This window comes from Lepidothrix coronata, unplaced genomic scaffold (genome assembly GCF_001604755.1).
Source record: "Lepidothrix coronata isolate B3197 unplaced genomic scaffold, Lepidothrix_coronata-1.0 Scaffold212, whole genome shotgun sequence".
Taxonomy (NCBI): domain Eukaryota; kingdom Metazoa; phylum Chordata; class Aves; order Passeriformes; family Pipridae; genus Lepidothrix; species Lepidothrix coronata.
Window position 1 is genome coordinate 907,290 of NW_016690392.1, and position 23,378 is coordinate 930,667.

General features: G+C 58.9%; 2 protein-coding genes across 4 annotated transcripts in view; one reads left to right on the top strand and one right to left on the bottom strand.

The window, feature by feature from the left end:
• Positions 1-345, bottom strand: part of TPD52L2 (tumor protein D52 like 2) — a 15,222-nt gene extending 14,877 nt beyond the window's left edge. Inside the window, exon 1 of the mRNA XM_017833153.1 lies at positions 294-345. Within this exon, the coding sequence (XP_017688642.1) occupies positions 294-345 (52 nt within the window). The remainder of the gene's footprint in view (positions 1-293) is intronic.
• Positions 346-22,949: 22,604 nt separating this feature from the next.
• Positions 22,950-23,378, top strand: part of ZBTB46 (zinc finger and BTB domain containing 46) — a 53,437-nt gene continuing 53,008 nt past the window's right edge. The window contains exon 1 of one of the 3 annotated variants that reach the window (XM_017833214.1): positions 22,950-23,006. The gene's annotated coding sequence lies outside the window, so the exon portion shown is untranslated. Of the gene's footprint in view, positions 23,007-23,068; positions 23,321-23,378 lie in introns of those variants that run through there. The other 2 variants (XM_017833213.1, XM_017833216.1) reach the window with 2 other exon arrangements.

Here is a 23,378-nt window from a genome sequence, read left to right on the forward strand (position 1 = left end):
GGATACCGGGACACCGGGATCACCGGGCACGGCCCGGGGCACCGGGCAGCACCGGCATGGGATACCGGGACACCGGGATCACCGGGCACGGCCCGGGGCACCGGGCAGCACCGGCATGGGATACCGGGACACCGGGATCACCGGGCACGGCCCGGGACACCGGGCAGCACCGGCATGGGATACCGGGACACCGGGATCACCGGGCACGGCCCGGGACACCGGGTAGCACCAGCATGGGATACCGAGATCACCGGGCACGGCCCAGGGCACCGGGCAGCACCAGCATGGGATACCAGGGTCACCGGGAGAGCGGGCACGGCCCGAACCTCTGGGCAGCACCGGCATGGAACACCGGGCAGCACCGGCATGGGGGTACTGGTGACTGCCCTGCCTGCCCCTGCCCCGGTGCCACCTGCAGCAGCACAGAAGGGGAAGCAGTGGCAGGAGAGGGGGAACCTGGCCTGTCCCTGCTGCAGGCACAGCTCAGCCCGTGTGACATTCCCTTTGGAGGGACTGGGAGTGGAGCAGGAGCCCAAACTCCCTGGCAGCGCAGCTGCGGTTCCACCTGTGTTTGAGACCTGCATCTGGGCACGGGGAAGCCCTGGGCTGCTCCACTTCATTTGTTTTGCAACCCCTCCCTCCCTGGAAACCCCGCAGGGTTGAGGTCTTGTTTCATTTTCAGAGCCTTTTCCCTTCAGTCTCTTTGAGTTGCCCAGGATGAGGCATGAAAAGGGAAGCGAATATAGATGGGGAAATGGAATTTGTCAGAGCCCTTCCCGTCAGCACCTCGGCCGCCCAAGCAGAGGGATTGCACCCACAAGCACTGCTGGAAATGCCCTTCCTGGAGCACAGCACATGACCAACATCTGCCTGCTTGGCTGGTTGGCCTGGGAAGGACAGGGAGCCCTTTAACAGCTCAACTTTTTGGGGGGGATTTTTTGAGGGGTTATTGTGAAGTTTGGAGCTTCAATGCATGTCTCATTTCAAAGCTGAGCTCAGTGGAAACCCAGGGAATGGCCAAATGCTGAGCCCATGTGAAAAGTCTGGATTTTTCCGAGCTCACCAGAGCCCAGATTCCTGAAAATCTGGCCCCGAGAGGTGGCTGCGGCAGGAGGAGCCGGGAGGGCTGCAGCTTGCAGAGACTGCTGTGGCCTCTGCCAGCTCTGCCAGGCACAAAGCCCACTGCCAAGTCCAGCCTCTCTGAACAGCCAGGGATCAGGCTGTGCCTCGCAGGATCGCCCTCCAAAGATCCACTGCTCCAGCAGCTGATTTCCCTCTACCTTCAGGCACTGCCTTTTAATTAAATGCATCATGCTGCCAACTTAATCATTCCCCATCCCAAGCCCTTGAAGGGTGTTGGGAAGTGCAGAGCAATCATGCGTTTGGAGAGGGGGAAAAAATAAAATTCTTTTTATGGAGGTCCATTTCTTTAAGATTTGCTATGGCTCTGCTGGGGCTGGGCAGTAATTTGGGGGCAAAATGTCTACAGAGGCGTTTCCTCGACCTGACAGCCTCAGTTCTTCACCCTCCATGTCCCCCCGGTTCCCCTTTTGCTGCCACCGGGATTTTCGCTCGGTTGGGAGTTTTTTTTTCTGGCCATTTGCTGGCGAAAGCTGAAATGTCAGACCTGGGGCCAGTTCCCTTCGCTGATGCCCTTCCAGGCGTGTGGAGGCGGAGGTGAGGGAAGGGGCCAACTTTGGTGGGCGGGGGGATGTCTCATTTGTGATGTGAGTGGCATCTCCCTGGGCCTGGGTATCCGTGTCTCTGGAACGCGCATGTCCCCGGGCACCACGTTGTTTTCCAGCCCTGGCAGAGCCAAAGCTACAAATAACTGTTTCCCAGCAAAGCAAGGAATTGCGTGAAGGGCCACGCAGACGGGAAGCAGCACCCGTGGGCGCCCTCGGCGCCGCAGCTCCCGGGATGGGGATGCTCCAGCCAGTACCGACATTCCTCAGTTGCCCGTTCCCGGTGTTCGCGCCGGGCTCGGGCAGGCGCTGCTGCTCCGTGGCTTCGCTGGAAGCCGCCGCGATCTGGGCTCGGTGCCCCCTTTTAAAGCAAGCCCTGACCTAGATTTCCCTGCCCGTGCACAGCCACTGGGCTCTGCTCCCCCGCCGCTCCTCCTTGCGGCTGGAAGGGGCCCAGTGGAGCTTTCGGATCCGCTCTGGGCTCCTGCTCCATACACCAGCGGCACCCGCCCCGGCGGGAGCGGGGAGCGAGCCTGCGCCGGCTGATAGAGCCCTATCGCCCTTTTCCTGGCCCTCCGCGATTCCCAGGCGCTAACGGAGCATCCCCCGTGCAGGAGGGGCGGGCGGTGGGGATATCTCTGCTCTGCAGATGGGTGCCCAGATGCAGCGCTGATGGCCCACGGCCAGCCCGTTCCCCCTAGGACAGTGCCCCACCCCGTTCCCATTGGACCCCTGGCATGTCCCACCCCTCGGCCCTGGCCTGGGCTGACACGGGGGATGCAGCATCACCCTGGGGTGCAATGGGAAGAGAGCACAGCTAGATGGCCTTCATCAGAGTGTGTGTGCAGCAGAACCCTGTCTGTCCATCTATCTGTCCATTCATGCATCTATCTTTCTGTCCTGTCCATCCATCCATCCACTCATTTGTCCGTCCCTCCTTCCTTCCATCCGTCCATCCAAATCTCCCCATCAGAGTCAACCCCCACTGGTGGTTGTATCCCCAACCCTTCCTTGGGGAACTGCCACTGCTGCACTGCTGCACCAGCAGCTGCACGGGATAGCATTTACCTGGGCACTGGCAGAGCACACACTGAAGAGCACAAAGCAGCATTAAAAACCAGTGTGTGCACCAGCCCCCACCCACTCCTGCATCCCGGGAAACAAAGGCAGGAGTTAGGAGCTGGGAGCAGGGGATCCCCTGCTGCCCAAGCCCCCCTTGTGTGCCCCCAAAAAGCCCTTTTATACTTCAGGTGAGACAAATCCTCTTTCCCAGTCCCACAGGTGGGAGTGGGAGGTTCCTCTTTCCCCATCCACCACTGATGCTGTGGGGCATCACCCCCTGCCCCCCCCCCCCAGTGCTGCCTTCCGCTTTTCTCCAGACCCAAAATAGCCCCCAGATGCCGGTGGGGGGACGCCGGTGGTGACACTTCCTCTTTCTGAGACGCCACTGCGGCTGCTGGGGAAGGTACAGGGACTCCCGAGTGCGGATGAGCCGAGGGGACGTGGGCGCAGCTGCCAGGGCTGACACCAGGTGTGGGTCCAGAGCATCCCCTGCAGATGCCTGGCTCATTGCCATGACCACCCCAACATCCCCCACCCACCTTGCCATCCCCGTGCCGGTGTGGGGGCTTGGTGCAGTCACTCGGGCCACACGGCTGCATCCCATGGAGCAGCCTGGGCTGAGCTGGAGTTACAGCATCCCCTGGGGTTCCCCATACCCACCTTCCTACCCTGAACAGAAAACTCCACACACCCATGGGCTGCCCAAGGGGTTCCCGCCGAGGTCCCTCTCTTTCCTGGAAAGTATTGGTGATTCCCCAGCCAAAGGCTGGGCTTCCCTGCTGGCAGCTGGAGTCCCCCTGCTCCCACCCCAAAATGCCTTCAGGAGCCATGAGACCAATTCCAGCAGGAGCAAGTCAGACTCTTCTCCTTGAGGCCAGTTCTGGAGCTTCTCATCACACCCTTCTGCCTGGAAATGGGTCCCTAAATTTCTGCTTCATTATCCTGGCTCATTTGGCTGCTCTCAGCTCCAAAGCATCTCCTGGGGACACCCAGGCACACTGTGCCAGGTGCCTGCACTGAGCCACCGACTGTGGGGTTTCTCTCCAGTCCCCACCTCGTCACATCTTGTTTCCACCCTCGTCACGGGGAATTCCCCCAGCAGCAGCTGGGGTGAGGTTGCTCATCTCCACAGTTGCAGCAGAGCCCAGGGAGCCACCAGCACTGTGGGGAAGGAGGGATTGTCCCACTCCAGCACCCTGTGGCCCATGAACCCCATCCCTGTGGCCAAGAACTCTCCAGGGGGATGCAGGGGCATGTGGGGATGTGGGGTGGAGCTGCTTGTCCCAGGGCTTTCCACTCACTCCCCGGAATGATGTGCACACCCAGGAGCCTGCACTCCCATGGGGACACGTGCACTCATGGGGTCAAGGGACATGGGCAGCTGAAGGACCCAGTGGGTGACAGAGCCACGTCCCAAAACCGGGACCTTGAGCCCTACAGCCTGTCTGGGACACACTGGGATGCTTCCCGGGGACATGGGGTGCAACATCCACGCTACTGCCGCTGCGGCTGTGACCGGCTCTGGGCGTCAGCTGGCATTCCTGGGAGCCGGGGGAAGGATCCGTCCCTCCAGCCCTCCCTCGCACTCCGGAAACGGGCTGGGCAAAACCCCTCCTCCTCCTTCTGCCTGATTCCCGCTGCCCTGCCCAAGGCTGCTCCGGGACCTGCTTCCCACCCCGCTAACCCTGCCCTGGGATCCATCCAGCACCATCTGCCGCTTGGAAGAGCCCTGTTCCCTAAGCTGCTCTAATCCCCGAATCCTATCTGCGCCCCGCAGTCGGTGTGAGCTGCCGGCAACGAGCATCTCCCCGGCATCCGCAGCCCCCGCTCCCGCAGCCCACGGCCACGCTCTCTGCGGCTCTCCTGGCTTTTCCCTGCCCATGATCCTGGGGCTGGTTGGGCGTTGGGTAGGATCCGGCCCAGCCCAGTCCCTGCGCTGCGAGAAAATGGGAAATGCTGAGAGAAACGAGAAGAAAAGCAGTATGTGATGCCCGACACTGCTGCCTCCTGCCCTTCCCTGCCCTGGGAGCGGGGCGAGCTCTGAGCCAGGGCAGGAGGCTGGAGCGCAGGATGCAGCCTGGGATCGGGAGGCAGCAGAGGGGAGAGATCCCCGGGGATCGGGAGCTGGGGGTCAGCTGGCAGGAGAAGAAAGGGAGCGAGGGGCCAGGGAGAAGTGGGAGGGGAGATGTGGGGGGTGAGCCCGGGAGTGAAAGAGCCGAACGCGGGAGCAGAGAGACCCGGCGGCTCAGGAAGCCGGGACCGGAGGAGTGGGGGGTCGAGGGGGGGTCTCCCCCCGCTCACCCCGCCGAGGAAGCGCAGGGGAGAGCTTCCCGGAGGATGCAGGGCATGGGGGGAGAGGAAGCGCCGGAGACAGCTGCACAACATCTGGCAGCGGCGCGGCCCTCCGGGACCCCGAGGCAGCCGAGCACGGGGGGGCCGAGCCAGCGCGACGCTTCCTGCCACCCCCCCGCTGCCAGATGTGCACCCCGCTCCCCCAGGCCCTGCACCCTCTCCCTTCCTCCCCTCCGGGACGTGCCCAACACCTGCTTCCAGTTCAGTCCCAGTTTGCCGGCGCTCCCAGGACCCCGCGGTCCCCGTAATGCCCAGGGGACACGCGGCCCCGTCACCTCTGGCATCCCCATCCTCTGATGGCCTTCCTGGCTCCCACGGGGCAGGCTGGGGGGAACTGTCAATGTGTGTGTCCCCAAACGTCCCCCCTCCGTGGCACTGTGGTGCCCTTGCCCAGAGCCAGACCAGGTGCCCAGCAGCCCCAGCCCCGGCAGAGCAGGGCACAAGGTGCAGGACCACCTTATCCTAGCCAGCAATTCCCACCCAATCCCTCCTGCCCTCAATCCCTCTGGATGCAGACTGCCCGGGGCAGGGAGCTGCCCATTGCCTGGCCCCGGCAAATAGCTGGGTAAGGTTGAACAGCAAGACGGGATTAGCCGCGGGCAGGGAAAATAGCCTCTCCCTTCAAAAATAGCTTCCTGGGATTAAAAATAGTCAGAGGTCCCAGAGCCGTGGCTGCAGGGGGACACAGGCACCAGCTGGGCCGAGCTGCCTGCTCCCCCGCCAGGGGACAATTAGGGGCATTACGGGGAGCTTAGGGCTGCTCAGAGCCATCTGGCCACAGACAGAGCCCCTCGGCACCGTCCCTGTGGCAGGGTCAGGCCCCCCCAGGTGATCCCAGCAAGTCCCATGGTAAGAATGGCCCCCAAATCATGGTTATCCCCTTCCCAGGACAAGCTGTGTGATGTAGATGACATGCTGGAGGGAAGGGATGGCACCCAGAGGGACCTCGACAGGCTGGAGAGGGTGGCCTGTGTGAACCTCATGAAGTTCAACAAGGACAAGTGCAAGGTGCTGCCCTGGGTCAGGGCAATCCCAAGCACAAATACAGGTTGAGGAAACAATGGATCGAGGGCAGCCCTGAAGAGAAGGACTTAGGGGTGTCAGTGGGTGAGAAGCTGGACATGCCCCAGCTGTGGGCACTGGCAGCCCAGAAACCAACCATGTCCTGGGCTCCATCCCCAGCACCATGGGCAGGAGAGGAGAGATTCTGCCCCCCTGCTCCACTCTGATCAGACCCCACCTGCAGTGCTGCCTCCAGCTCTGGGGCTCCCAACATCACGGAACTCAAGTACACGGAACTCCTGGAGTGAGACCAGAGGAGGTCACGGAGATGCTCCAAGGAGTGGAACCCCTCTGCTATGGAGAGAGGCTGAGAGAGTTGAGGCTGTTCAGCTTGGGGAAGAGAAGGCTCCAGGAAGACCTTAGAGCACCTTCCAGTACCTAAAGGGGCTCCAAGAGAGCTGGAGAGGGACTTTGGACAAGGGCCTGGAGTGACAGGACAAGGGGGAATGTCTTCACACTGCCAGAGGACGGTGTTAGATTGGATATTAAGAAGAAATTATTCCCTGTGAGGGTGGTGAGGCCCTGGCATGGGTTGCCCAGAGAACCTATGGCTGCCTGGAAGTGTTCAAGGTCAGGCTGGATGAGGCTTGGAGCAACCTGGTCTAGTGGAAGGTGTCCCTGCCCATGGCAGGGGGTTGGAACAAGATGAGCTTTAAGGTCCCTTCCAAGCCATTCTGTGATTCTGTGAAGTCCCTAGGCATGTTTTGGGCAGTCCCATGGCACAGAGCAGGGTTTTCCCTGTGGGCTGGATGTGGGCAGGTAAAGGTGAAGTCCAGTTTAGAGTTCTGTGGGTGTCCCACGGCATGGGGACTCCCCCACTGCCCCAGATCCCTGGCACTGGAAACCCTGAGCCTGAGGTGATGCTGGGACATGGCCAGGCCCCCCAGATCCCAGCCAGCCCTGGGGGTTTCTACTCCGTGTCACAGGAAAGTGGCATCAAAGGTGTTCAGCAGCACCTGAGCTGGGAATGTGGTGCTCAGGTTTTCCCTGAAAGCTCCGGCTCAGGCTGAGCCCTGGGTGCTGGCAGCTATGGCCGTGCCACAGTGCTGGCAGGGAGGCAGCCGCCGGCATCACCACCACGTTGGGGACAGGAGGCAAAGGTTTCTCGGTGAAGAGGGACAAGGACCAAAAGCCAGCAGCGAGCACCGTGTCCCCACACAGCCAGTCCTGTGGGGAGGAGTGGAGGCTGGCTTGACATTTTCACCTCCGCCTCCTGTTTTCTGCTCTCCTCCCACCCAGTGCTTGGAAACGGCTCCTCTTTCTCTCCCTGCTTTTCTTCCCGCATTTCCGCTGGCTGTGGTCTTTGCACATCTCCCGGTGGGAGAAGGAGAGCGGAGAATTCCTCCCACTCCAGTGGGAGGGTGGGGGGTGTAGGGGCTGGTGAGAGTCCCGCAGGTGGAGAGATTTTAGCAGAAGCTGTGCAAGGAATAAATCCTCAGCTCCTGGAGTCCCAGGAGAGGGCGAGTCACCTGGATCATGTCGCTGCAGCCAGAAAGATGTGTGTGGAGTGACAGTGGGGACAGCTGGTAGGGAATGGCAGTGTCCCAGTCTGTAGCGGGGACAGCTGCCCTCGGGGCACAGCAGGGTGGGGGGACCTCTCCGTGCCCCCCGTTATCATCAGTTCTATCCGTTCCACAGCCCCCCTCTGCCCCCGCCAGCATTATCCAGCTGATCCCACTCGCAGCCTCCCTAAGGCACTTACAGGGGTTAAAAACAGCAACTGTCCCAGCCCTGACCCCAGGGGACCCTCTGAGTCCCCAGCTCCCACGGGGTGCTGGCACTGACCTGAAGCAGGGTGGGCACTGTGGCCATCCCCCCGCGTGGGTGTGTGTCCCACTGCATTCCAGTTGCTCCTGGTCACCCCATCCCTCTCAGATGGGACAGTGGAAGTACATGTGGGGTAACTCCCCCCATCACCCTCTCCCTCCCTTCATGGGTGATGGGTGATATTTATGGGTGCTGGTCTGGGGGGGGAGCATGGGGGGGGCTGCTCTCTGCTTCAAAGGGGGGAAAGGGGTCCTACAGCACCCAGCCAGTGCCCCCTTCCCAGCGCCCTCCTCTCTGCCTTCCCCAAAATCCAGCCGGAAGGCATGGAGATGAAAGCGGGGTCATGCTGCCCTGCCTGCCCACATCCTTCCCGCACATTCCTCTCCCTCCTTCATCTCTCCGGGGGTGCCCGTCCGTGCTCAGCGCCGCGGCAGCCCAGGCTGGAGGAGACCTTGGCGTTTTCCCCTCTGTTAAAAATAGCCTGAGATTTATTTTCTGGCAGCATGGAAAGCCCCCGGGGCGGCCGAGAGGAAGCAGCCGGGCTGGGGCGGGCTGGGGCAGGCTGGGGCGGCGGGGGGAGAGCGTGGAGGGCAGGAAATAACCCCCGGCAGCGGCTGCCCTGGACGGGGAGAAGGCTCAGATGCGAACAGTGTGTGGTTCATGTGGAAACTCCCAGGACAGCAGCCACAGCTCCGGCCAACTGCCTCCGCCTGCTCCCCATGGCCAAGGTCGGACAGGACTTGGAGCAACCTGGTCTAGTGGAAGGTGTCTCTGCCCATGGCAGGGATTTGGAATGAGATGACTTTACTGTCAAACCCAAAGCATTCCATGATTATACAGCAGGGCTACAGCCTCCCCCAGACTGCCCACAGCACCCTGACCCCTCTGCCCAAGCCCCTGGGTTTGCCCTGACCCCAGCCCCATGTCCCCACACCCTCCACAGCACCATCCTCCCCACCTGCATTACACAGGGGGAGGTGGGATGCTGTGGGATCCCCCAGGATTTCACCTCCCCCAGGATGCCATGGAAGCCCTAGGATGCTGTGAGAGCCCTGGGACGCTGTAAGAGTGCCTGGGATGCTGCAGGAGCCCTGGAATGCTGCAACGCCCAGGATGCTGTCCTCCTGCCTAAAGCAGGATGGGGGGACAGGACTGACCCCACTCCTGACTGGCACTCCCCATGCTGCTGAAGGATCCTGCCCATTCCCTGCCCACACACACCACCCTGGAGCACAGACCCACCAGTTCCCCCAGTTTCCCTCAATTCCTCCTCCCCCAGGATGCCTCCTCTGTGCTGCGTCGTGACCTCCCTCTGCTACCCAGGGACCGGTTCCCGTTTCCTGGGGACCTTTTGGTTCTTGTCCCCCTTCCCCAGCCCATTCGTTATCAGCCTCACTATCATTTCCTCCCTGTCCACCCACCTGCTTATTTTAGCTGCTTCTTCCTTCCTCTCAGCTGCTTTCGGAGCAGAGTCCGGCCCCGCTGCCCCCTGGCAGCCCCCACCCCAGCCACGCCACCCCCTGCCCACTCACATCCCCAGTGTCCCCTCAACACCCTGACCGGGGCCCGGCGGGCGATGCCGAGTGCCGGGTGCTGGGTGTGGGCAGCGTGGGGTGCCAGGACGTGCTGCCCATGGGCACAGTTCCCTGCCCACTGGTGGGGCATGGAGGCTCTAATTAAGGCAGGATCTGCTGTCACTCCTCGGCTAATTGCAGCCTGCGCTGCCCTGCCAGGCTCCCTGGTTTGTTGGCCGCTCCCTCCCCGTGCTGCCTGCACTGCCTGGCCTCTGCCTGAACCCTGCCTGCGGGCTCTGCCTGTGCCTGGCCTGCCTCCCCCAGCTGGCAGTGCCTTCTGGAACGCTCCACCCTGCAAACCAGTTTGCAAGGAAGCATCTTCCACCAAGGAAAAACTGATGGGTCACATCCCCTTGCCCTGTCTTGCCCTGCCTGCATTCCTACACCCTGACTGGTGCATCACTGCATCCTGCCTGCATCCCCACATCATCCATCCCAGCACCCCGGGAAGCACCAAGGGTCTCTCCCTCAGCCAACTCTCAGTGGTTAAATTGCATTCCCACTGCAAGACTGTGATGATCCATCGCAGGAGGCTTTGAGGAGAGGGTTGGGAGAGCCATCAGCCAGTGCTGACCCTGCCAGGGACACCTCAGGACACCCCTAGCCCCTTTCCCTAGATCCTCTGCACCAACTCCACCCCAGGCCGAGCTTCCAGCAGCACTGTCCTCATTCCTGTTGTGTTCTGGAGTGTGGTGGCTGCCAGGGAGTGCTCCCAGCGTGGTGCTGCCAGCAGAGCCAGGAGATGTCGGCAACTCGTTATTTATTTAAAGCTCCATCTTTGCGGGGAGAGCCTGTCCTGCAGGAGGGATCCGGCTGCCAGGGACAGATCCATCTGCCAGGGTGGGATCCGGCTGCTGGGGAGGGATCTAGCTGCCAGGAGGGACATTGGCCACCAGACACCCTTGTGGGGGCTTTTCTCCCTGCATTTTCCCCTGCCTGGGGGAGGGTGCAGCCCCCTTTGCAGCCACCTCTCTCCCTGTCTGGCACCAGTTGTCAAGTGGGATGGGGAGTGCAATTCCTGAAATCCTTGTCATCATCCCGAGCTGGTGAGTGGGGTTTGGCCTCACCACTGCGGTGGCTCAGTCCCTCAGTGGTGACAGGGATGTGTGGCTCGGGCGCTGTTTCCAAGGTAACCCTGGATGAGCTCGGCCTCCGCATCCCTCCATGCCCCCGCATCCCTCTGTGCCCCTGCATCCCTCCATGCCCCCGCAGCAAGGAGCCTCCCAGTGCTGCAGGGCCTTGGTTCCTTCAGCCAGGCACCGGCACAGGGATGGGGACAGGGAGGGTACTGACCGCAGGGAGGAGGGATGGGCAAGTGAAGAGGTGCAGAACATCCCTCCCTTCCCCATTCCCAGCACAGCCGTCCCCTGGGCACGGGTGTGTTCAACCTATTCCAGACACAAGACCTCGAGGACCTCGGGGACCAGGTCAGGGTGTTCCCGTCCTCCCTCCTGGAGCACCTCCCAGGCAGAAAACCAGAAATAGGATCTGTGGTTCCCCACCCAACCCTGGGCATGAAGCCATGGCCGTGGGTGGGAGTGCGCCCCAAGTCCCGGGGGACACCCTGGATGAAGTCCCACCAGAGCACCCCCTGCCTGGGCAGGATGGGCCGAGCAGGCAGTGTGGTGGGTGCCAGGAGTCACTGGGAGTCCCATCCTGGGGAGAAGACGGATGGGGTGAGGGACCCAAGGGCCCTGTCCTAGCTGGGACATGCTGGGAGGAGACTGGCCAGGCTGGGAGCCAGCTGGGATAAATCCTGGGGGGTCAGGACCATCTCTCTGGTCCCCACTGTGCCTGGGCCGGTACGGCAGCACTGAGCCATTCAGCACAGATGGGGATTGCAGCCCCCCACTCACCTCCCCAACCTCCTTGCTCGTAGCCCCCTGCCCACTCCATCCCTGGCCCACAGTCCATTCAGGATGAACACCCCCAATTTTCCATTCTCCCTGACTTGTGTTAAACAAATCTTTCAGGGTAGGCAGTTCAGGCTGGAGCAGCCTGGGATGGTCCAGTGGGAATGGCATGAAGGGGCTCAGAAGGGGTGGGATGCTCCAAAGGGAAGCGGAGATGCAGAGATGGTGCCAGACTCATTTCCTCTGCATTGGGAGCCCCAGGGGGGCCATGGGGAGCACGGGAGACCGGCTCCCTGATCCTGGACCACCGGCTGCCGCAAGGAGGGGAAGCATCTCCACTGCCAGGATGCTGCCAGCCCACCCTGGGCACCATTTCCACCACAGCCCTCCCTTCTCCATCTGCTCCTGCCGGCTCCTCAGGGCCCTCCTGCACAGGGCCACTGATAGCAGCGATTTCTTATTACAAATATGTTCCGGTCCATCGCCCCCCAGATCTGCATCCCTGGGACTTGTGTGATGAGGAATTCGATTCCTCGCCGTTAATGAGTTTATGCCAGCAAAGGGCTTTGAAGACGTAATGCTCTGTACAGGAGCTGAGCATCATTTTTATTATTGATTTCACTGCCAGCCCCTGAGATGCTGCCGGAGGACACGGACCTCTGGGTAAAACCTCTCTGGGGAGGCAGCAGGGAAGGATGAGCAGAGGAGAAATCCCTTCTGTGTGGACACACATCTCTGCAGTGCTTCCAGGTCTGTGCCCTTCCAAGAGCAAAACCTTTTGTATGCAGTAGGACAGCAAACCTCTCCTTGGGATGGAGAAAGGTTTGTATGGCAAACCCCCACACTGGAGCCAGGGGAAGTGGCCTGAGTTGGCCACTAACAAAATGTCATTGCTGATGGCATCCTGCCACCCTGCTCCAGCCTCAGCCACCCCAGCAAGCCAAGCCCCATGGTCCTGGCACCACACAGGATCCTGAGCCATGAAGGACCTGGAGCAGCTGAGGTCGGGGTCAGGGTGGGGCCGTGGGTTTGGAAGCAGCAGGAAGGGCGGTTGGAGCCTTTTGTTGGCCTCGGCTGGCGGCAACCCCACAAAGGTCCTTGACAGGCCCCACATGGCCCCGTCCCCACACACCCTTGGGGACTGGCAGCTTCTTTCAGAGCAAACAGGGGGTGGGTGTGCAGCCTCCTCCAGCTGCTGGTCCCCACCAGAGCAGGATGCACCGTGGGTCCCCCACCTGCACCCACCATCACTGCCCTGGGCTGAGCTCGGAGCTGCTGAGATGCTCCACGGACCTCCTGGACTTTGAAACACCGGGGAGGATTTCCTGCCTGCAAAGGGCACTGCTGTCCCTTGGCCTGGACTGCTCCTGGCCATGAGATTTTCGGGAAACGCCTCCCCAGTTCCCCACTCCTGGGGCCACCCGTGGTCATTTCCCGTGGTGGGAGCTGGCGTGGGTGTGGGGCTCACGACTCCCTCCCAGCACCCAGCTGGGGAAATGCCACGCTGGGAGAAATCACTGGGAACCGCAAAGCCGACGGCTGCAGGAGAAAAAACCCAGCTAATTATCAGCAAGGGAAGGAAGTGGGGAGGGAGATGCTGTGCTGGGGCTGGAGGGTGGGGAGAGGAACCGAACTGCTCCCAGCTCCGCCACTGACTCAGTGACAGCCCTGGGAAAGCCACCTTGCTCCATGGTTACCAAACACAGACATCCATAACGCCCTTTGGCAATCACACCAGAGCGATCTGACCCTGGGATCAGCATCCCTCCCCCCTGGGTACCACTCCAGAGATGCTCTGGTGGCCCTGGGGGTGGTGGTGAGGCCACACCTGTGACCCAGCATCAGGAGACAGCTGAAAAATGGAGGTTAAGAAAAAAATACAGAAACCAAGTGGAGGCCCACTTCTGCTTCCTGTTTTGGGGTCTCCATCTCCACCATCAGCCACTGCCCAGGGGCTTTAGTTTGGTGAGAGGCCAATGTCACCTTGGTGCTGGGGACACGACTCCTGATGTGCGCCGTTCTCGGAAAGGGGGAGTGGGGGATGCCCGGAGCTCCGTCAGTGTTTGGGGGATTTTTGGTGGAGTTCCCGTGGGTCCTTTCTCACGGCTTGCTCCTGCTGTGGGCAGAGCCAGCACTCCAGGCAGCACAGGCAGGCTGCCTGTGGCAGGAGCACCATCGGACAGGTCAAGGCTGAGTTTTGGGGTCTGGGGAGGGAGCCCAACCAGCCAACCGTGGGGCAAAACATCCTCCCGGGTGCACAGGGGGGGCCGGGCAGTGACCCATTTATCAAGGTCACGGCCGTGGGCAGCGCAAAGCAGAGGCGATGTGACTATTTCGGTGAGCTGAGGGAACTTCACTGGCCTGATTCCCATAAATAAAACATGTAGGGAACAGCCCCTGCTCTGTCCTATTAATTCTGGACCCCAGGGGCCTGGCTCTGTGTGCATTCAGCAGCTCAGTGTCGCCTGCTCCACTCCACTCTCCAGAGCCTAGCTGGGCTCAGGAAGGCTTGAAACCCCTTGGTTTCCACAAAACACCGAATGCGAGTGCTCTGAGGGCACTTTATGGAAAATCCATTTGTTTTCTCAGGCACAGAGAGAGCTGGGAAGGATGCTGGTGTGTGTGTGGGTCAAGCAGCAGAGGACAGCTCCAGTTTGCTGCAGCCCCCAGCCCAGCTCCCTGGTTTCAAGGAGCCAGAGCTGTTTCCACTCGCTGCCCTTCCCCCTGGATAGTGCCCCCCATCACCCCTCTGCCTCCCAGCTCTCCAGGAGCAGCAGCCATGGCTCTCCCACAGCTGGTTTCCCCAGCCCCTCACAGAAGGCATTAGCAGAACAAGGGAGTTTAATTATCTGGGTTTTCTTCTAGGAGGGCATGAACCTGTCTGTCTCTTGAATTTATCAATTGCTGCCAGATTTTATCTCCAGCTTTCAATTTGCTTGTGGCGGTGTTTTCTGCACCGGGGGCACCATGTCAGCAGCTCCCTCCTCGCACAGCATAGACACAGTAAATGATCTCTCTCTTCCCTCCATGGCATCGGGTCCTGGTTGCTTCCTCCAACACCACACCGCATCATCTCCCCACTCATGGGTGCTCAGGTTGGATTCACATCCATTGCTGACCATGGCATTGCCCACCCAGCACAGCGGAAAGAAGCTGGAATGACACCAGCGCCGGGAGCGCGTCTCGCCCCGGGGCTCTGCTGATATCCACAGCCCCACCAGTCATACCCAGAGATGAAGGGCCCCCATTTTCAAGTGACTCAGACTCACCCTTCCTTCCTCAGGAAAACCTGTGATCAGATAAAGCCATCAAACTATCTGGTGAGAATAAACACGCTGCATCTGCACGGATGCAGGCGCTGTACCCCCGCTAACCCCGCAGCCTCTGCTGCCCCATCCCTGTCCTTAGGAGAGACACCTCCACCCCCAGGCAGCACAGCAGGGATTGCACACACGTGTGCAAGGCTGGGAGCTGCTCTGCCTTGTGTAACTGTCCTCGCTGGAGGCTGGGAGGATCAATTCCCAACCGGCACCGGGCACAGCATCTCTCCATCCTCCCTCATCCCGCTAAGCTATACCCATGCTGCACCAGCAATAAATGCAGGGACAAAGCAAAGGGTGAGCAGAGGAGGAGCAGAGGATGGAGTAGGAAGAGAGAGGGAGGGAAAACATTTAAAAGACCCCGCAATTGCCAGCAGATGGGCACTGCCCCCGCCAAGGTGCCGCACTGGAAGGCGGAGGGGCTGGCGAGAAAAAGAGCAAAGGAAGGTGTGAAGATCTCCCTGCAGAATAAATCAAACCCACACTGTTCTGCTGCTTGTTGAGCCAACCCTGGGCAGGGAAAACAGCAGGGTTGGGGTTTGGGGTTCTGATCTGGCACGGGGAGGACCCCCCAGCTCCCCTCAACTCTCCTCAGTTCCCAGCCCTGCCTGTGGGATGTCAGGGGTGCTCAGGGCCACAGTGTTTTCACCCTACCTGGGGGGTTTATGATGCTGTGGGGGCCAGGAGCCCATGTCTGGGGGACAGCTCTGCTCCCCTTACCCAAAAAAAGCCTTGGAGGTTGGAGAAGCAGGAGCATGGTGCAAGGATGTGGCTGCAGGTGCTGGGGGAGGTTACATCAGCAGCTCCAGTGCTGGCTCCTCTGGGAAAAGCAAGGACAGAGTGGGATCTGAGCAAGGCAGAGGGGAAGCACAACAGGGCTGCTTGAACCAGTGCTGGATCCAGCAGGATTTGGAGCTCAGGGTTTGGTGTGACAATGCAGGAGCAGATAATATATTACAGGGAACAAACTCCCAGAGGGATAGTAAAAACGAGTGGGTTGGGTTTAGGAAAGAGCTGAAAAGAGCACAGACATTTCTGGAGGGGGTTGGAATTAATAAATTCAGGGGGAAAAAAAACAAAGAAGGCATCTGTCTTCTTTGCCCACATCCCTGTGCTACTTCCCAGAAAGCAGGGGCTCTCCTGGGCTTCAGGGCCAGTGATGGTTCTGTCTCTGCTTGGGAGCATCCCTGAGCCTGGGTGTGGGTGCTGGCCCCACCAGCACAGCTCTGGCTGGGACAGGCTCCAGGGCTCATCCAGACTGGAACCCCACACCCCTCTGGGCCGACACCCCCAGCCATGGCCCCAGGCGATGATGGGTTTTGTCCTGCCTAGTCGAGAAGAGGAAACATCTTCCCAGCAGAGGCTGGCTCCGGGAGGGATTTTCCGCTGCCTGTTGGCCACGTGCTGCCTGAGCCAGCTCAGGTGCTGGATCTCCCTGGCTGTAATTTCATCCCTGGGCTCCTGTGACGGCTCTGGCTGGGCGGCACGAGGGAAGTGACCGGGGCGCAGGTCCGAGCCCCGGCCCGGAGCTGCATCCGCCTGACGTTTCCAGCCCAGCCTTATCTGGCAGCTCCCCCTATGACTCCCCATTTTCCTCCTCTCCCCTCCTTTCCCCACTCCACCCCGTGCACCCGGCAGAGCTTCCTGCAGCAGGGCGAGGGCTGGGGGCTGCGGGGTGCCTGGACGGACCCCTCCCTGCTGACCCTGGCTCTGCCCAGATAGGAAATCCTGCGGGAGCTGAAGCCTGGGAACAGCGGCCGAGTCCTCCCTGGGGCTTGGCAGCACCGGCATTTCAGCTACGGGTCGCACCAGCCAGCTGAGCTTCCCTGGGAAAAGCTGGGGTGAGCAGGGAGAAAGCCAGGAAGGGCATGGAGACCACCATGAAGCGCCCGTGGTGGACACCCACCATGTAAATGTGACATTTATACCAACAAGAGGGGTTTTGCACTTAAGTGAGCCACTTTCCCATTGGGAATGGCAGGAGGAGAGGGCATCAGAGCAGGAAGGTACTGCCCAGTGGGATGCACGGCCACCAGCGTGACCCTGGCAGGAACCAGGGGTGCAGGAACCAGGTGGGTGCTCACAGAAGGCAGTGGTCATGCAAAATACCATTAACAGCCTTTGAATAGTTCCAAATATAGATTAATTATTGACAGCCTCATCCCTCCTCCAGACAAGTAATTTAACATGAATGCAAATATTGTGCAAAAGCTCCAGCATGGCCCTGCAGGGAACCCCAAAACTGGGGCTGTCTGAGCAGATCCGTGACACCGGAGGTAAAAACACAAGGAAGCATCAGGGCACAAGCAAAATGAAGACAAGCTCTCCATCCCCTCTGAGCTGAGGGGGACGGGAAAGGAGGTGGCTTAATGCTCCCAGAGTGGAATGTCAGCCCAAGCTCCGTATCAACCAGAGCAAAACCTGACTCAGTGTTTAACCCATCTAAACCTCAGCTGTGGCCTGAGTCGTTAGGCAAACCAGCAATTGCCTGCTGAAACCCCAGACCACACTTCCCAGGCTCCAGGAGTTATATCTATATATATTTTAACTGTTGCCTTTGCCTGTTGCCAGCGCGGCTCCGTGACACGCACGGCTGACACGGATTGCACGAAGCCAAGGCCTCGCGTGCAGCCCTGCAATTTTGTTGGGTTCTGGAGAAAACCAACCTTTCAAACAGAGGGGCTTATTTCAGTGAAGTCTCTCTTAAATGCTGAATAGTTTGAGGTGCTGTAGTAAAAAGGGTTGAGCTTTACTGAGAGCCAAATCAGACTTTGAAGGATGCGGACCACAGGGATGTCCCTGGTGCATCTACTGTTTCTAAAGGAATGGTGTGAGTCCCTGGTAGTGTCCAGGAAAGGTTGCAGGAGTGAAGGATGGTGATAGCAGAGGAGGAAGGATGAAAATTTATTCAGAATGTGCCGACGTGGTGCTGGGGGTGCCAGGAGAAAGCCTGGCTCGGGCACCGGATCTTCCTCTTCTATGGGGGTGACAGTCAGTGAGGAGCTGCAGAAGGAGATCCAGTTAAAGAGCACTGTCTAATGTGCACAGTGGTGAGCTGCTCCCAGTCCATACCTGGGAAAGGAGGAAACCTGGGAAGGGATGAAGTACCAAAACACTGTAATGTAAAATACAGCAGGAAGCAACTCCAGGAAGAACCCAAGCTCAGAGAAAGGAAAGCAGAGATCCTTTACTTTACAGGTGACTTTGTCAGGGCACAGGGATCTGCTTGAGGTTGGACCAACACCCAAATGACCTGAGGCTTCTGGGTGGGAGTTAGAGGGCCCCCAGGTTGGCTCTGAGCTCCCAATGGGGTCTTCAAGAAGCAGCATTTGGCTGCTGCTGGGCCACTCTTGGGAAGAGAACAGGGGAGGGATGAGACAGAGCCAGGGCAGCAAGTCAAGGACAGTGAGGATGGAGCAGCCAAGAGAAGGTGGGAACAGAGCTTGCTGCACCCTCCTGTGCCCTCTGTGCCATGGGCCCAGCACCCTTCATCCTTACCATCACCTACAGCCTTGGGGGAACCCAAGCAGATACCCTGGAGCTGAGCTCACCCAGGCCACGAGAGGTTGGGAATGGGGGACTGGATTTGGCAGCCTGGATGCTTCTCCACTTGAGAGGCTTTGAAAGGGAATGTATTTTTGGAGCATTCAAGATCAACTGTTTCTGACTCCGGCCAATCCCTTTCAAGAGCAGCACCAAAGGAGGTCAGTGGGATGCGGCTGGTCAAATATTTTGTACATGACCATCAGCTCTCACCCCCTCAAGTATTTACAGACCTGAGAGCATTTCCTGCTGTTCCCCCCCGTTGAGTATCTGGTGTCTCTGCTTGCTCCAGCAGGACAGTGCAGTGCGTCCCAGAGCGCGGTGAGGCCTTGAAGGACCACCCCGGCACTGCCCTTGGGTGCAGAAAACAAAACTAAATCAGCACAATGTGTTTAGTCACACAAACAGCAGAGGGTTTACCCAGCCAGCAGTGAAACACAGCCATGATAATGAGAACAAATCTGTGGGGGTGGGGGTGGTGGGGAGATGGGGTGGAAAGAGGGAGGTTTATTCTCCAGGGGTTTTTTTGTAATCTTCACTCACCATATTTAGTAGGCTTGTGACTTGCCTTTGCTAGATCATGGAGAATTCCCCCAAGTGTTTACTCCCACAACCTAGCAAATGCCTCAATACACATCATGGAAAAAATACAATCGACATCTTCACTCCCACTAGAGAAGGAATTCTGACTTGCCCAGCACAGACTGGGAGTATGAGCCTGTGAGAGAGACAAATACTGCTTCATTAGCTCCCCTCAGATGTGGTTTACTCCTCAAATGACCTGGTCAGGGCTGCACCACCTCCCTCCCTTCCTTCACCTAAGGAACCTCTGACCTTTGGTCAGAGCAGTGGGGACAGGAATGTGGGTCCTTTAACCCTTTCCTCCAACATCCGCCAGCTGCTCTCCATGCGGTTCACAAAGCTGATGGTCCCGGGATTTTCAGAGATCCAGAGATGCTGTGAAGGGCAGGACCGGAGCTCTGCAAAACAGCTTTCTTCCTGCTGCACCCAGGGAGGCGCAGGATTTGGTGATGGAGAGCTGTGTCTACCATGTACAGAATATGGAAACAAAAGGGGAATTTCTGTGAGCAGAGCTCACAGATCACAGATTGCTCAGGATTACTTTGGCACCCCTATTTCAGAGCACAAAACTTTAGTAGAAAAAAACCAATAATTAGGCCATTTGGATTTTGTCAATGTGTTCCCAAACTGCCCACATGAAAAGTGAACATGGGAAATAATTTTAATTTATCAAATGTAGAATCTCCTACAACTGCAATGACTATAGGTAGAGCAGAGCTGGAGAGAGGAGTTGCAATGAGAATGCTTCAGTGTTACTGACGATTTGGCATTTCTGGACAGGAATTTCTTTGCCCATATTGGCTGGGGAAGTGGTGGAATCACCATCCCTGAAAGTGTGGATGTGGTGCTCAGGGACACAGTTTAGTGGCGGGTTTGGTAGAGCTGGGGTTGATGGTTTGACTTGATGATCTTGGAGGTCTTTCCAACTTAAACAATCCCATGATTTTGCAAATGGGACACACAGCACACAGCCAGCTCTCCTCTGCTGCTGTTCCCTGGTCTGTTCCCACCTTACCCTGGCACAGGGGACAGCGGGAGGATGGTGCTGACCCATTCACACCAGTGAGGTCTCGGAGATTGCGCAGGGAGCAATCACAGAGGCACAAGGACACCAAAAATGCAGTGGAATTCCACAACATGTGTGCAAGTCCATGTGTGCAAATTTGCACAGGCAGTGACCATGATTAGGCACAGAGCATTGGCACGTGGTGTCAGCGCGGCTGTGACAGTGGTCTGAGAGCTCTCATGACCTTTGCAGAGCAAAAGGAAGCTCAGAGCAATTCCAAGCACTCTTGTGCTACAGGAATATGACTTTTACCTGTTTTCCCAGTGGCTAAAATCCATCAGTGGTGTGATATCACCAGTCTCAGCCTGGGTGAAACCTGTGGTATGGTGGCGTGCAAGAGATGTGGACTCAGGCTGGAAACACACGGTCTGCAACCCCTGACATTTCTCCAAGGAGGTGCATCGTTACACCCTTAATGTCTCCTTTGTACATCTTGCTTATGGTGCTTTGCACACCAAAAATCATATTAAATACTCCGATTTTTCCTCCAGCTCCTCTTTTTTCCTATTCTCTTTTTTTTTTTTTCCCATGCACGTCCTTTCCTTCTTCATGAGGGGAAAGCACCTCTCTTCCCTGGGCAGGCTGAGCTATTGCAGTATTTGCCTAAAATACAATACAAACTTCTCATTAAAGGAGGGAGGGGATTGGCAAAAGAATATTAAAGCTTTTCAAGTCTCCTGAAATCCTTTGTGTGGAACAGCTCTGGGAAACGGGGCCTGCTGCCACCCTCCCCCTCTTGGGAGCATTCCCCAGGGCAGTGCCCGGGCAGCAGCTGCTGCTGCTCCGGGGGAGTCAGCCCAGCCTGACACACAAATAAATACCACAGGAGGAAATGCTTTCTTCCAGCAAAGACCTGGGGAAGAAACCCTGGATATGAGGAGAGGAAGGGAATGTACATGCTTTGCACCTAAAGAGCTTTGGGATAATGGGGGAATCTCGGTCTCAAATACAGAAGAGTGAGGAAAGGCAGGAATGCTTATACATGCAACCAGGTATGACACAGATGTCATGCAAAATAGACAGATTTGCATAAAGATACACCTCCATTTTCAATCAGCCCCTCCAACCGTCACATTTCAGCCTAAAAAAAGGGCAGACTTAAAGCACAGAAGGATTTAATACCTGAAGGTGTGGAGGGGGACAGATTCACATGAAAACCAGCTGGAGCATTCAGGGTGGAAAAGGGATTTTGGCTCTTTAGTCCTGATGCTCCTCACCCACGGGTGACAGAGGCTGGAAAATTTGTGTACAAGGTGAACACACAGGACTGTGTGTGCAGAGAGAGCAGGTGGCAGCAGGAACACCCGCCCAGTGTCGATCCTGCCTTGCTCAAGTCTAAGAAATTGTGTCCTTCGTTGCATTAACAACTTCTGCAAAGTCTTCATTTGCATTTTAATGGAACTCTTTCTAGGAAGGTGCTGCCTGGACTCTGTTGCAGTGTAAAATGAAGAGGTAATTAAAAACATGCTGAAGTTAAAAGGCATTTTGTTTTCATTAATCGGGTTTATTCATGATCTTTTCAAAATTAAAGGTATTTAGGGTACGTGGGAGGAAACGGGGGGAGGGGGAAGGAAAACACATGATGGAACATCCGTTTATTTAAATTACAGATTAAAAAGTGAAAAATACACTTTCTGTGAGGGGACATCCTGGAGATTAAAAGCACCTTGCAGGAACGGATTTGAATAAAGAGTAGGTATAGGAGTCAAGACAAAGGTTCCAACAGCAGGTCTGCCTGCTTGAAAGCCAGAGATGAAGGAAACATATAGGACGAGGGAAAGGAAACCACGGAGGAAATTTTTAAACCTTCGTCACGCAATTACCCGGGGCAAATGACTGTGATTACACACCTAAGCCAGTTATCTATGCAAGCGGCCAGCCCCGGCTGGCCGGACACGTATTTCCCCAATTTTGGGCGCAATCACAGCACGCAGATGCCGATAAACAGTTTGTAAACGTTTTATCTGCCTGGACCAGCTCCTGCTTTCACAACCCAGCGACCGCACACGAGCGATTCCCCCGCTCGCCGCAGCCAACGCGCCGACCTCCTCCGCGCTCCAGACCTATCCTGCCCTGTTAAGCTCCGTCCTTTAAAATATAGGGCAGTTTCTGTCAGATCCTTCAGCGTGGCAGTCAAAAGGGCAAAAAACCCTGCCCTTTGTCGCACCGGGAGGTTTCTCCAGCGCGGATCTCTCATCTCCATCCGCTGTGATCTCCGTCCTCCCCAGCCACCGGCCATTACGGGTCGGGGGGGGCTCCGAGCGCCGCAGGGGCAGCACTTGATTTTGTATTATTTTATATGATTTTATTTCGGGGCGGCGTTGTGTGAAATACACCTCAGCGCGTAAAAGAAGGGAAAAGTGGTGTGGTTTGGTTTGGTTTGGTTTCCCCCCTGCAAGGTGCCGAGGCGGCCCCGCTCCCACACGAGCCGTTGGGGCTGAGGGGACGCGCCCCGCGGGGGGAAAGAGGGGGGGGGCACAGCCGGCTCTCCCGGGGTTGGGCGCACCTGCCGGCGGCAGGGGACGCCCGTGGAGCCGCAGAAGGGCCGTGGCGGGGGCAGGGTCGGGATGGGGAGCGGGATGAGGGCCGGGATGGGAAGGGGCAGCGGGAGCGCTCCGGGGGTCCCCTCGCCCCCGCCTCACCGCGGCCCCCGCGCCGTCCCGGCGTGCCCTGCGCGCCGCGCGCCCCCGCCCTCCCTCACTTCCGGTGTCCGGCAGTGGCAGCGCCGCCGGCGGCGCCCCCGCTCCCCCGGCGCAAGGGGAGGGGGGCGTGGCTGCTGGGCGGGGCTCAGAGCCCCACCGCCGCCCAATCACCGCCCGCCGCTGGGCGGGAGTGGGCGGGGACAGCGCCGGCACGCGCCGCGCGGCTCCGCCCCCCTCCCAGCTCTCTCCCCCCTCCTCCCGCCGCGGGCTCGCGCCCCGCGCGCCCGAGGGAGCGTCGGGAGCGCGCCCGGGCGCCCCCCCCACTCTTCCCCCCCCTCCGCCGGGTTCTCCCCCCCCACACCACCCCCCTCCTCCGCCCTCCGCCCCCCTCTCCCCCCCTTCCCCTTCCCCTCCCCACCCGGGAGGAGAGGCACGGAGTGACCGACGGAGCCACCGCTCCGGCCGCTCCGACACCCCGCTCTCCTCCATGGGGCTCAGGTAAGCGCGTCGCCCCCCGCCCCCCGGGGCGAGCGGGGGTCGCCATGGCCGCCCCCACACCCCTACACACGGAGGGGCGGCGGGGAGCCCCCCCCGCCGCTCCCGCACCGCCGCCCCCGGTGTTATCCCCGTTATTATCCCCACTGGTTATCCCCGTTTTTTTATCCTTATCCCCGTTTCCATCCCCGTTATTCCCACCCGCCCCCTCTTCCTCCTCCTCCTCCTCCCCGGTCGCGCCCTGCCCCGGCGAGGGGGGCACGGAGCCTTCTTTGGGACGCGGTGTCCTATTTGGTGTGGGTGGATGGCTTAACTTGGTAAGTGCCGGGTTTAACCCCCCTCCCCCGGCCCTCCCCTCCCCTCGCTCCTCCGCCC